The sequence below is a fragment of the Fukomys damarensis genome, unplaced genomic scaffold (genome assembly GCF_012274545.1).
Source record: "Fukomys damarensis isolate Sample0158 unplaced genomic scaffold, DMR_v1.0_HiC HiC_scaffold_3, whole genome shotgun sequence".
Taxonomy (NCBI): domain Eukaryota; kingdom Metazoa; phylum Chordata; class Mammalia; order Rodentia; family Bathyergidae; genus Fukomys; species Fukomys damarensis.
The window spans coordinates 43,863,816-43,877,711 of NW_022900915.1; the positions used below are offsets into that span (position 1 = coordinate 43,863,816).

The 13,896-nt window shown below is 46.7% G+C and overlaps 2 protein-coding genes across 10 annotated transcripts in view; one reads left to right on the plus strand and one right to left on the minus strand.

Annotated features, from left to right (window-relative positions):
* Acot12 (acyl-CoA thioesterase 12) overlaps positions 1-6,156 on the plus strand; it is a 33,688-nt gene extending 27,532 nt beyond the window's left edge. For 3 of the 4 annotated variants that reach the window (XM_010642831.3, XM_019210519.2, XM_010642847.3), the window contains 6 exons: positions 1,053-1,186; positions 2,967-3,095; positions 4,115-4,241; positions 4,505-4,622; positions 4,708-4,783; positions 5,871-6,156. In XM_010642831.3, coding sequence (XP_010641133.1) covers positions 1,053-1,186; positions 2,967-3,095; positions 4,115-4,241; positions 4,505-4,622; positions 4,708-4,783; positions 5,871-5,955 — 669 coding nt within the window. In that variant the 3' untranslated portion in view covers positions 5,956-6,156. The remainder of the gene's footprint in view (positions 1-1,052; positions 1,187-2,966; positions 3,096-4,114; positions 4,242-4,504; positions 4,623-4,707; positions 4,784-5,870) is intronic. The other variant, XM_010642840.3, reaches the window with a different exon arrangement.
* Zcchc9 (zinc finger CCHC-type containing 9) overlaps positions 4,516-13,896 on the minus strand; it is a 19,691-nt gene continuing 10,310 nt past the window's right edge. For 2 of the 6 annotated variants that reach the window (XM_010642776.3, XM_010642782.3), the window contains exons 6-7: positions 6,158-6,256; positions 5,578-5,642 (exon numbers count right to left, since the gene is read on the minus strand). In XM_010642776.3, coding sequence (XP_010641078.1) covers positions 5,593-5,642; positions 6,158-6,256 — 149 coding nt within the window. In that variant the 3' untranslated portion in view covers positions 5,578-5,592. Of the gene's footprint in view, positions 4,665-5,577; positions 5,643-6,157; positions 7,782-8,428; positions 8,935-13,896 lie in introns of those variants that run through there. The other 4 variants (XM_010642789.3, XM_010642799.2, XR_004518694.1 and 1 more) reach the window with 4 other exon arrangements.

Genomic DNA, 13,896 nt, shown 5'->3' on the forward strand with positions numbered 1-13,896 from the left:
AAAAAAAAAAAAAAAAAAAAAAAAAAAACTCTAAAATTTTGAGTTTAACCAAAAATCCCCAAATCCAAATCCAAACAGAATCTCATTAGAATGGAAAACAATACCACTGAAATATACTCCCACGCTAGTTTCGTGATTGTTGGTCTTCTCACAGCCCGTTGCCATGTGAATAATTATAAGGTGGCAAACTTCAGCAGTAACTTCAAAGCGCCCTGAAGGGGACGGAGAGAACCAGCAGGAAGGAAATGCGCTCTTAAACGAAAGAATGTCTGTGCCTGTTGTCAAAACTCAGTAGAATGCCAGCTTGAGGGCAGGGGAGCCATGCTCGCCAGGCTGGGCCAGCCTCCACTCACCTAGGGAATCAGACTTGTGAGCCCACTCAAGGGTCTCCCAGAAGGTGAGCTTGCAGTGCAAAAATCAAAGAGGGCTTCGTGCAGCCCGTGGGCTGCCGCGAGAGGTTGTGCTGGTTCTAAAGGCGGCTGCTCCTGTTCCCTTAGGCCCCTTAAGGCATACCTGATACCCCAGGAACAAGTCCTAAACCACAGCACTGCCGTGCCTAGCAGCCGGGTAATAGTTTTCTCTTGTCCCTGGGTATAGGCAGGGAAGCAGCATGAGGAGACAGAGGCAGAGGCCTGATGTGCTTTATTTTTCATGGGAAATCTGTTTGCACCACAATTAAATAATCTACCCCAAGCGACACATTGTGTGCAAGATGTAGGACTCTCATTCTGGCCCAGATTTCTGAACAGCCCTGTATTCCATATGAGATCACCACCATTTGCTTTGCTTTTATCTGGGTGACAAGGTGCCTTACTCATCCCCAGTCTAGCCAGGCATGATGGCCCATGCCTGTAATCTTAGAAGCTGAGGCAGGAGGATCACCATGAGTTTGAGGCCAGCCTGGGCTACCTATTGAAACCCTCTCTCAAACAACAGACCAAGAAAAAAAAAATCAGTCTTTGACTACATATATATGTGTGTGTGTGGCTTTTAAAGTAAAATCATTGCTTTTTTCTCTTGTAGCTTAATTTTTCTGGTCACTATCTTTTTAGATAAAAATATACACTCTGGAAGAGCAAGATGTCATATCAGTTTGGGTTGAGAAACGTGTGAAATGCCCAGCACGCCTGGCTTATCGTCTCTTGTGCGACTTCACGAAGCGGCCGTCATGGGACCCGCATTACACGTAAGAACAAGTCGCATGTCTTCCCCAGTCAGCCGGTGGCGTCACTGTCCCGCTGTCTCCCTCACTCCAAGGCCTTCCCACGCTTGCTCCGCACAGCACACTGCACCAGGGATGCCGACCGGCTGGGAATGAGTCCACTCATGTGTGCTCTGTGTTCACGCGCCATCTTTACCCTGGTCTGCCGCAGTCCCAGCCCTAAACTCAGGGCTGACACCACCTGGGTGTCTGACATTTGCCCAGGAGTTCACACTGGCCATCCAGAGGCAGGACCCGACTGGTCTCCATCTCTGCCAGGTCTTGAGGTCCACGCTCTTGGGCCTCCATACACAGCCCCACTCCTGACCCTTACTGGGAAGCTCCTTCTTCATCCTCAAAGCCTCACTCCCTGCAGGCAGCTGCGGACTGAGTCACGTCCTGAGGGGGCAGCACTCCTTCCTCCCAGCAGCCTCTGCTCTTACCCCGCCATTTCCTGCCGCCTCACCCCGACCCAGTCTCCTCTGGCTTCCTCCCTTTCCTGGGACACCCTCCGCCCTCCACACACACACGCACAGAGGGTTCCACATCTTCGAATCCAGCCAACCTTGGATGGAACATATTGGGGAAAATTATGTCTGTATGGAACAAACACAGACCTTTGTTTATTAACTTGATTTCCTAGACAATCTAGTAGAACAACTATGTAAATAGCATTCATATTATATAAGTAATGCAGACGCAATTTACAGGATACAGGAAGATATGCAGGGACTACATGGAAACACGAAGACATTTTATAGGAGGAATTTGCACATCTCCTAACTTTGGTATCCGTGGGGTTCCTGTTCCTGACCCCACAGCGCTGAGGGTGCCTGTCCACGACCTGGCAGTGACAGTGGCCCTCGGCTGGTCCTCTTCCCCTGAGAACCCTGCTGGGCCCCCTCAACCCCATGAAGAAAAAGAAGGGCCGCTGAGATGGGCTCCCTCTATTATGATATTATTTCCAAATTCAGGCAAGTTAGAGGCTTATCTAACATTTCTAAAGCTTGCTGTGATTGATAGCATGTAGCAGACGAGGTGGGACATCTCTGAGGTGAGGCATGATTTTGCATAGATGCCTGAATAATACATCACGGCCAAGGCCACCAAGATAAAACATCCTGAGAGGAGGAAGCCTCTATACATTTTCACATTCATATTTGCAGACTCTCTGTTAGTACAAAGCTCTTAGGAAGAACAATGCCTAAAATTGTATGTTAATTGTTTTATAACATTTCTTCTGCAATCTTCATGTCCCTTGGCATCCCATCCAAACTGACCTTGAATGGAGGAAGAGTGGATTCCAGCTCCACCTTGGGGGCTGCTGGGTTGGTGTTTTCCCTTAGCCTGCACAGCTGCTCACGGTGCTCTGCTATCCGCTTCACGGAAGAAGTCACAAAGTGCCTCGCCTGAGGCAGCCGCAGTCTGAAGTCAGAGCAAGCTGACCCCAGAGCCAGCGCCCTTCCAGCCACACCTCTGTACCTTGCAGTCTCTGGGGGCTGTCTGTGTACTTCAGCAGGCTGCAAAGTATTTTACTGATTCTAGAGAAAAACAGACAAGTGGGAAATGGCTCCATGCCTTTCTCCGAAGTCCCGAGAGCTGGCACCAGCTCCATCACTCACAGCTCCGTTCCTGCGGAGAGCTCGCTGTGAAGGCAGCTGCTGAGCAGCGCATGGCTCTGGGAGGCGAACGCAGCCACCGCAGTGAGGTCACAGAAGCTCCCTGTCAGGGAGAGGAGCCGGCCCTGACCACACTGCCCCCACAGGTCCTGCAACCTCATAAACCAGGTGAGTGAGGACGACCAGATCTATCACATCACCTGTGCTAATGTGAACGGCGACAAACCCAAGGACTTCGTCGTACTCGTGTCAGGAAGAAAGCCTCCCACAGACGGGTGAGTGTACGCAGCTCCATGCATGGCAGGGCTGTGGCGTAGGGCATAGAAATGGAAAGCAGGGAAGGCAGTAGGCTTTTCATGATACTCCCCCGAATTTCTTTAGATGGATCCTTAGCTATCACTGAAAATAACAATCCTGTACCAAGTGCTGGTGAGCCAAGTACCACAGAGGGACCAGAGCTGCTCCTCCTCCTGTTTTGTCCCAAGTAATCCCATACATGGATGTCAGGGTCTGAGGCTGTTACGTCAGAAGGCATGAGACATAGCCTAAGCCTAGGGTGCATCCTACAGCTTCCAGCAAATCTGTACCACAGAGCAGGGTGCCACCTCTAAAATGGAAGAAGTCACTCTTGAAGGGCGAATATAAAGCCACCTCTAAAGACTTCCTATTAGCTGAAAAATTAAACTGTAGGTCGTATCTGTAAGATGGTTGTATTTATGTAGAACTGCGCATTATGCTTCTAGATGTTATTAGTGTATGTTTGATGTTTGTTCCAAAGTCTACAGAGCTGCCTGCCAGAATGTCAAGAAGCCCTAGCATGCAGGAGGGGAAGGGGATTGGAACTCTGTGGACTGCAGGAAGACTTTTCTAGCGTATAGGGTTCTCTATTGTTTGATGGTTCTTTAAAACAATGGCGGTTGCTTTTGTAATTTAAAACAGAGGAGGCTGGAATCACAGCTCAGTTTGGAGGTTGGCTCAGCTTTGTGGGATTGTACATGTGATTCTTAGGCAGACGGTCCTGTGGCCCCAGCTCCTTTTCCCAGTCTCTGAGTGCTGCCACAGAGATTTCCTGGCGCAGAGGACTCATCCATAAGAGCTGGGTCTTCAGCGCCCCTCTTCTACCTGGGTAAACGAGTGAACTGCATGGTGGGTGGGGCTGTGGCTCCACGGCCAAGCGCTTGTCGGCCTGCAGGAGGCCCTGGGCTGGATCCCCAGTGCTACGAAGAAAGAAGCCCACACTGCACACACGATGGGAACATGTTTCCTGGCTGGGACACAAGTTCTCACCTTTCAGGAACACATACCTGGTGGCAGTGAAGTCGGTGGTCCTGCCGGCCGTCCCACCGTCTCCATGGTATACCAGAAGCGAAGTGGTGTGTGCAGGCTTTCTCATCCAGCCCACCGACAGCAGCTCCTGCACCGTGAGTTTGACGAAACAGCTACCATTTAGTTTTCTCTGGCCGATGTGGGAGAAGCTCCTCGGTCCTCCAGATTTCCACATTAATTGCAGTCCAACATTTTGCATCCACATGAAGGGGTTCCTGAGGTCAGCTTTTCAAGATCCAGTCCAGAAGTCCCCAGTAGTTCCTAGCTGCAGCCTCTTCTACACCAACAAAATTCAGATCATTGCTAAGAAAAGCTCCAAGCCAATCAGAAGCTAAAATGTTGTTTTCTGTTGAAACAGGTATCTTACCTGAACCAGATGTCGGCCAGCATCCTCCCTTACTTTGCTGGAAATCTTGGTGGCTGGTCAAAGTCCATCGAAGAAGCAGCAGCTTCCTGCATACGATTCATAGAGAGTGGTAATGACGATGCCATCTTTTAAACGGTCAGGTTACAGTTACCTGTAATTTGATTTCCCACTTTAATTCCATGTACCCTTGCCAGGTGATGGACTCAGAATGACTGACTTTCAGACCAAGAAAAACAGTTCAGAAGAGGTCAAAACCAAACTGCGTCTCAAGTAAGACCCCCGTGATTTGACTTAGCATCCACAGAGCTTTAAACTGTGTAGAGGGAACAGGCTCTGCCTCTTCCAGGGCACAGAAATTGGAAAACTGCCTGGATGTAAAATTGCACGTTCTCTAGAGTGATGCAAATTCAGTTTGAATTATCATATGCGTTTGGGCTACAGGGGGGCAATGAGCACTGTTTGAAATTTTCCAAAGTGTCAAATGATGATTTGCTGTCACTGAGTAACGTATGGTGTGGTTCCACGTGCAGCAGGAATCTGTGTCAGGGCATCTGACAAGATGTATTACATATCTTAGGGCTTCAGATTAGGGAGGCATTAAAACATAATAGAACCCGATCGATTTCAGTAATGGGCACTGCTTTATTAGCGTCACTCTGCATGGACTCCAGGTGGCTGGCGTTAGTGCAGAGCGCTGTGTACAGACACGGAGGACCTGCAGGGCGGGCTCCGTGCAGGGAGCACTCACCTGGCGCCCTCCTAACTGCACAGCCCTCCACGGGACCTTTACTAGCCCACACTGTGACTTATCTCCCAGAAAATGTCATCAGCGCCCTCTGCAGGACAGCGTTTAGAAGGTGAAGGAGCTCTCCAGTGAGAGCACCTAACAGGCGCAACAAGCAGGCCATTACTTTGCCAAATCTTTCCCCGCTTTACTTGCAGTGCTGGGGATCAAACCCAGGGCCCTGAGCCTGCTGGGCAAGCACTCCTCCCGGAGCCACGCCCTCAGCCCATTTGCCAAGTCTGTACCTCTGCTCCCCATGTCTGCCCCGGGGCTGGTCACCATTAATTCTGTTGGTCTAAGTCTCTGTCGGCAGGTTTTTATGTCTATGAACTTCTTTGGGCTGTGCTGCAATTTCATGAATTAATATTTATATATAATAAAGCAGGTGCATAAATTATAATAATTATTCATTACATTTAGGATGTAAAAAAAGATTTTTGAGAATATTTTTACATTTTTTAAAGGTGAAAAAAGTATCCTTTCAGACTTTTCCTATAATTAACACGCATCTAAATGCCGCCTGCCTAGCCTTGGTCTTTGAATTTGTATGTTCTGAACTTTTTATCTGAACAGGACTGGGGCTGGAGTTGTGGCAACTCCAGCTGTCACACTGAGGTGTGGTGTGGTGCACTGTGGACCCCTCAGTACGAGCACATGATCCCAGACCCCAGGGGTGGACTGAGGCACTGGCAGCACAGAGCGCTTGCTGTGTCTGCGCCCACACACCCACACCCTACGGCAACGCGCAGACAACGAACTGGGCTCAATCCAGTGTTAACAACAATAATGAATGATGAAATAAAACAGTGACGATACACTGTAATAAAAGCTATGCGGTGTGGTCTATCACACCACCTTACTTGAGCTGTATCCTCCTTTCTCTTGGGATGACGAGATGGTGTGGTACTTCCATGATGACATGAAGGAGGTCAGTGACACAGCCTTGTACCGCGCTGCACCTGAAGACCAGGAAAGCTGTGACAGCACTCAGGGAGGGTGGCACACGCAGCAGGCTGCCATGGAGAAAGGGCCGGCCCGTCTCCTCGGCAGGACAGAGCGGTGCTGTGCAAGATCTCCTCATTGTACTCAGGGTAAATTTACACATTGTTAATTTCTGGAATCTCACATTCAATATTTTCAGACAGAATTTAAGTGAGGGTAGGTGAAACCACAGAAAGCAAAGTCACAGCTAAGCAGGGACCGTGTCACACAGGCAGTGTCTTAGGGACACACCACTTGACACCCACAACTCGAAAAGGGCAAGTCTACTTTGGCTCACAGCTGCTGGAGGTTTCCGTCCACGGTCCACTGGCTCCAGGCGGGCGGCAGGGCAGAGGGTGCGACGGAGGAGAGCTGCTCAAGGTGTGGTGGGCAGGAAGGGAGGAGCCAGGAGGGGATGACCCCGTCCGGGTCACAACCCGGAAACCCTCCTCTTCCAACCAGCATCCCACCTCCCAACAGCGAGTCAGCTCTGAGCCTCCATCATCCAACTCCTTTCAAAAGCCCCTCCTTTGATCCATGAGGCTTTGGGGAGAAACCAAGGTGTAAGCCATAGCGTGCCTATCTGCTTTTCCCCCAATACACTGGCCATTAGCCATGTGTGCTCTTAATTAATACTAAATAAAATTTAAAAATCTGTTTCTGAGCCAGTTGCACGTGACTGATGACTGCCGCAGCCTTGCTGGGCAGTACAGACGCAGACGGTCTCCGTGTCACAGGGGACTCTTCAGATACTGCTGGCCCCTGGTCCCATCAGTGTGGCCCGTGCTGTAACACAGGCAGGGCCCACTGTTGTCCATTTTCACCTCTCCTCACATCTAACAATCCCATCTACCTTCCTAACGTTTTCGTTTTGATGCTTCTGCACAAACACATGGGGCGTATCCACCTGGCTCATGGATTTGGAATGGGCTAAATTAAAGTGCTCATTTTCAGGGTTACTTGTCTCTACCTACTTTAAAAGGCCATGGGAGAGGAAAAGATGGCCATGCAGGATTTTCTAGGTAGGGCATTTCAAAAATAGAAATCTGTTGAATGAAACAATGCCACAGTTAACTAACATTGAGTCATGAGGCTAAACGGGGCTTCAGGTTCACAAGCAATAGGAGCATGCTGGTCATACATGAATAAAATAAGTAAATAACAGGGAATACAGAAGATGTGCTACATGGAAAAATGAAGCAGGTACAGAAGACAAACACTGGGCAAGGGCTGCAAGTGGCTGTTGATATTTTAAATAGAGTGAGCAGGGAAGGCTTCGCGAAGGGTCATTTGAGCCAAAGCATTAACCCTGCAAAGCCCGAGGGCGGAGCTTCTGGAACATTCTAGAAAAAGCAGGGAAAATGCTGAGACTGCAACAGAGTGAGCGGCAACTAAAGACAGGTGAGTTAAAGACCACTTTCCTCTACTGCCGCCTGTGGTGTCCAGGCTGTAGGCAAATGTGACTTCCCCAGGGTAAGCAGGTTCCCCGGTTCCTCAACTGTCCTGGAGAGGAAGGACAGGGAAAACAGAAAAATAGTTTTCCTTTGCAGTGTCAAAGCCTCTTTAATGAATGCTCCAGATGTCCTGATTTTTATGGAAATGTTTTGCAAGTGCTTCTAAGAGGACTGAAAGCTTTTGTATTAAGAAAGGGGGCTTGGGGCTGGGCGTGGTGGTGCACACCTATAATCCCAGCACTCGGGAGGCTGAGGCAGGAGGATCGCTGTGAGTTCCAGACCAGCGTGGACCAACCAATCTCAACTACATAGTGAGACCCTGTCTCAAAAACGAAACAAAAAAAGGGGGCTTGGGCCAGGGATTTATTTAGCTCAGTGGTTCCACTGGCTCCCTCATAAGTGCAAGCACCTGAGTTCAATCTCCAGTACCAAAAAAAACAAAACAGAAAGGGGGCTCATTCCCATTAATTCTTCCTAGTTTTAATGCAACTGAGTTGCTATCTATATCTGCTTATTTTTATCACTTCTGTTTAGAAAAAATCTAGAGGAAGAAATGTCAAAATTGGTTAGAAAACTGTACTTAAACACCTTTAGGAAATGATTAACAATTTTGATAAAATTTGAAATAAGATAGATTATGTTTCTATATACCATCAAACAGTTTTGTTCATATTTCTCATGGTATGTTTTAGAAATAACCTTGGAAATTGTTACTGGGCTGGTTATAGGTTATAGTTCTGTTTTTGGTCCCGGGGATCAAACTCGGGTCCTTGTGCTTGCGAGGCAGGCAGCAGAACCACTGAGCCAAATCCCCGGCTAGGTTATAGTTGTAAAAGATAACAGGTGTAAAGAAATAAGTTTTGCGGTTTAGGCTAAATTCTTACAATGAGAACTATTAAGTTTGTTTGTGATTTACTTCTCATTTAACTATGAGGACAGGAAGCTCATCGGGGTCCTTTGCCCATTCTCACTGAGGGTGCCAACTTGTAAGATTTACCTGTCTCCTGAGTCTAGGTCAGGTCAGGAAGACCAGGGTTTGGATTCCACGTAACTGCTAACTCTGGCCGGGAAGTTGGGGCAGACTTCTGTGCTGCTGGTGACCATGCTGGCCACCTGCTCAAAAAATTCTGAGGCCTGGGTCCCTCAGCTGTGACACAGACCTACTGTGCCTGTAGCATCCGCACACACCTGTCTTGTCACTCCTGTGAGTTTTGGGAGGGAAAGAAAGTGACATAAATATGGTTATACAGTGTCACGTGGTGTGTCGTGAGGAATACAGTCCTTTGTCTCTGAACCAAGAATCCCGTGTATTCTGCCGGCACCCACCAAGCAGTAACTGGTGAACTTACTGGCTTATTTAGGCTCTCAGACCCTTCACAATGACCCAGCTCTGTGTTACAAAGTCCGAAAAATCTAAGATTCATGCCTTTTTCATTTTATACTGGAAATATGAAGTGCCACATAAAATGTGAACATCTGATGCCATCTTTCGCTTCACGTTTTGTGACTTTTTAGGAACCTCCAAAAGTAGATTAGAAATGAATACTTGTATCATTTAATAACTCCTTCCCCTCCATGTCCTCTCTTCGTTCCTTGCTCAGCTTAGATTCCGTTACCTAACGTTGTAATGACTTCCTGGAAAATGTCTATACTCGTCTCCTTTCATGCAATTTCTCTAACAAAATGTCAGTCAAGGCTAAGCGAATACTTCTCCCTGTGATGCGCAGCTGGAAACTGGATGGGCTAACTTTAAATTTCTGACCATAAATTGCAGTACCGCGGCATCAGGTGACCCTACTGTACTTCCCAGCATTCTTCCTATTTTTCACTGCCTCCTCTGTCCGTCCTCTGTCCTCTGGTGTCTCTGGCCCCACTCAGATCTTTCATGGAGATACGAGCCACGAGGCAGCAGTATCCTCAAATTCTCACACATGCATCTTCCTCATCTCTGATTTTCCCTCGAGTTAAAATGGGTAAAATATCTCTAACCCTGGTAAAGAACAGTTCCTCTAACCTTAGGGTTCCTGTCCTTCTAATTATTTGCTTCAGGGTTTCCTTTACCTCTGCTGGATTATACTACAACACCTGGCATATACTAGCTATTCAATAAATTTTCTTTGAGTAAATATACCTGGTTCCCCATCTTCCCATCTCACTGACGAAGTCTAGAACTTTGAAACTCATTTGTATCTTATCTCTCCATAAAGGCAATGATAGATTTTATAATATTTTAATTCAGACACTTTCCCAGCTATATTCTACTGTTATCCACATTATACATTATTTTTATTTTTTTAGCAATATTTTTTCCACTTACCTATTTACATGCCTATGTGTTTGCTTACCATTTTTTTTTGCACTTTTGACTTTGCACCTTACACGACTTAACTTCTCCCCAAAGTACAATACTGAGAATTTTCTTTAGAAAGGAGTTAACGTGGCTAAGTCCTGTTTTGTCTTCCAGCTACTTTATTTTGTTTTTATATTTTAAATTAAATTTCTTGGTATTCTTTCAATATACATAAAGATCACATTCACCAGAGGGAACCTGTACCTCTCCACCTCGTACATCTTCTTTTTTCCCATTCCTTTCAGCCCTTCTTACAATGACACAGCAAGAACGTGTTACCAGTGAGCAGGGCCTGAGTGCTCCCCAGACACTGAGCTTGCCAGCAGCTTGACCTCGGAGGTCCCAGGCTCCAGGACTGCATGGAGTAATCCCTGCTATACATTAGCCATCCAGTTTAGGGTATTTTATAGCTTCCAAACAGAGCACGGCAGGAAGCACACCTGCTTATCTCTTGCATAAAGTAGCTCCAAAATCTGGAATATTTGCAGGACCAATTTTACTACCTGCCATTGCAGTTGGCTTTTAAGATATTTCATTTTCTTAAATGTTATCATGAAGTCTGGTTTCCTGCACTTCATGCCAATTATTTGAGCCTTTGGTTAAAACTAAGGCTGTGCTATAGATTGTGCTACTTCTGGTTGCTGGCACAACACTTCTAACTTGGGATGATAAATTAAGATCTCAAGTTGAGTCCTTCTGACCACAGAAGCCGTAAAAATCAAGGTTTCAAGCTCACAGGGTAATTTTTTCCCCTTGCCATTTGGTGCCAAAATAGAGCCAGGCACCTTTTCTTCCTATCTTGTTTGAAGCACATTTATTTTCATTTCTTGTACTGAGGGGAGACTGCTGTATACAGCAATCTGCAATTACACTGCCTACATACGTATTTGTTTTGTCTTGTAGGACCCAGGTGGTTGGGGTCCAGGGGATACCGTTCGCTTCAGTGCTGGCTCTTCTAGAGCTCCTTGCACTCAGTGTTTGGCCTCTACAGATTCTGTACATCCTTTGAAACTCGGTGATGTTGCTAAAAAGACTGAAAATAATCTAGTCCGCCATCTGGGGCTTATTTTCAGGGGTAGGATCATTGGGGGACCCAGGTGCCTCCCCAAAACAAAGTTTACACATCTCTCCATGTCCATCTTTACTTTCCCGTTCTAGTCTAAGACACTGACCTCTCTCACAGCTAGAACTTCCCGAACCTGTGTGTGTGTGTGCTCCTGTACTCCCAATTTATTCTCTAATTAGCAGCCAGAATATCTTTAAAATGTTTGTCCGAGCATTCCCCTTCCTTCTGTAAAACTCCCTAAGGAGGAGAAAGGTCGGGGTGGGGGAGGGAGCTTAAGGAGCTGGGACAGAAAGGATCGAGTGACAGCTACTAGTATAGGGTGATGAATGCGCTCTGAAATGGACTGGTTACGGCTGCTCGGCACTACAATGTACTAAAAAAAAAAATCACTGGACTGTACACTCTAGTCAATCGTACGGTAAGTGATTATATTTCTATAAAGCTGTCGTTTAGAAAACAATGACAATAGCTTTCCAGCACTGTCAGACACGTGAACTAGGGACCTTGAGTCTGCTCTTCCAAGAACACCAGCAAAAACTATCAAAATACACTTCTGTGTAACTCCAGTAGTTAACAAAAGGCTTGCAATTGTGTAAGGAGCATTTATTCAAGAATGAGGCTGGCCGGGCGTGGTGGCGCACACATGTAATCCCAGCATTTGGGAGGCTGAGGCAGGAGGATCGCTCTGAGTTCAAGACCAGCATGGGCTACATAATGAGTTCCAGGTCAGTCCCAACTACACAGTGAGGCACTGTCTCAAACTGCCCCCCCCAAAAAAAGAATGAGGCTGAATTGCAAGAAAAATGAGTTTTGTGGGATTTTAACTTATGCTATTCCTATTTTGTGTTTCACCAGCCCCTCGGTGGCCTTAACTACCAGCAGCCTTCCACAGTTTCTGTGAAAACTGCTAATGAGGAGCTATGGGAGAGGGAAAAATGATTTTGAAGCTCCCCCAGAAAGACCATCCCCAGAAAGTCTTCTCCTTGGTTTGTCCTTATCTGGCCAGACTCACCGCTTGCTTAGCACAAACAGCCCCACTCCCACAGAATTTGGAAAAAACAATCAGCAGCAATCGTTTAACCTCACAGCGCCGGGCTCGTGGTACCAGCTCAGGCAAAGCAGCAGCTAGTCAGAAAATGCCAAAGAGAAGAATAAGAAATCCCATGCTGCTGAATCAGGAGCAAGGCATGGCATTGTTAAGATGCTATTAAGTCTCCAAATTTATCTAGAAATTTGGCACAATCCCTATCAAAATCTCAACCACCCCACCCGTTTTTGCAGAAATGGACGAGTTGATCCTTATCACAAGATTTCTGTGGAAATGCACAGGGCTACAGAACCGCCAACACGACCTTGGAAACGAATTAATAAGGAGAACTCCTACTTTCTGAATTCAACCCTCCTACTAAACTAGTGATCAAAACAGTGTGACACTGGCACAAGAGCAGGTGTAGAGGGCAATGGAATAGAACTAAAAGTGCGAAATGTTCCATAACTGTGAGGGACAACTGGATAGCAACATGCAAACAAATGGTGTTCGGTCCCTACCTCGAGGTGTATAACAAAAAGGTACTGAAGTTGAAGTGTAGACCTAAGTGTAAGGAATTAAACTATAAACGCAGAAGAAAACATAGACTTAAGTCTAACTGTGTGACCTTGAGTTAAGAAAATAATTTTTAGCCATAATACAAAAGCAAACACCAAAAGTTAAACACCTAAATTGAATTTCATCAAAATTTAAGATGTCTGCATCTCGAAGGACACTCTCGAGAAAAAGAAGACAGCCCAAAGAACAAAGAAAACATTTGCAAGTCTTAAACCTGATAAGGGACTTACAGACAAAATATATAAAGAACTCATACAACTCCATAAAGAACAATATAACTCAATGTTTAAAATGGTGAATGTTACGGAGGAACCACGAATACATCATGTTAAGGGAAGATAGTCAATCACAGAACGCCAGATATTGAACCATTTCATTCACAGAAAGTGTCCAGAACACGCAAACCCATGGAGGCAAGACGGGGAACGGTTGGCCGGGAGGGCGGAAACGGGAAACACCCCCGTGTGGGTACAAGATGTCTTCGTGGGGTGCTGAGGCCCCTCCTCCTCCAAGCTGCCGTCACCCACCGCCTCGCTGTCCAGACCTCACAGTCCTTGGGGACGTCACGGAGCCCCCCTCCCCAGGTGCTCGTCGCCATCGTCCGCTTGGCCGATTCCTTCCTGCCTTTCACATCTCGGCCTGAAAATCATCCCGGTGAGGCTTTCCGCCTCCCCACTCTAAAGGAGCTGCCTGGCCGCTTGGCTCACCTGCGTACTTGTCCTGTACCGTTTATCCATTTAATCTGCTTTCGACACTAGGGTACTTCTTACAAGCCAAGTACTTCTGAGATAATCGGAATGACCCAGGGACAAAATTTCTGCCCTCCTGTAATGGTGTAAGTTGGTGGAGAGCGGACAAATAAACGCATAACGTTAGGCAGAGATGTAAAGTACAGAGAAAAGCGAAACACGAATAACGGAATGCAAAGCTGTCAGGCCGAGGGAAGGAAATGCTACAGAAGGTAATCAAAACTGTTAGATTTCTACACACTGTAACGTAGTAACAGACATACTGCCGTGAATCCCCTCAGAGTCTTCCCCCTTGCTGTGAACACTTATCCTATGTTTCTTTTCATTTTCTGAAGCAGTTCTGAATGCTTTCCTGAGTGTCAGGTGCGATTACAAAAAAAAAAAAAAAAAAAA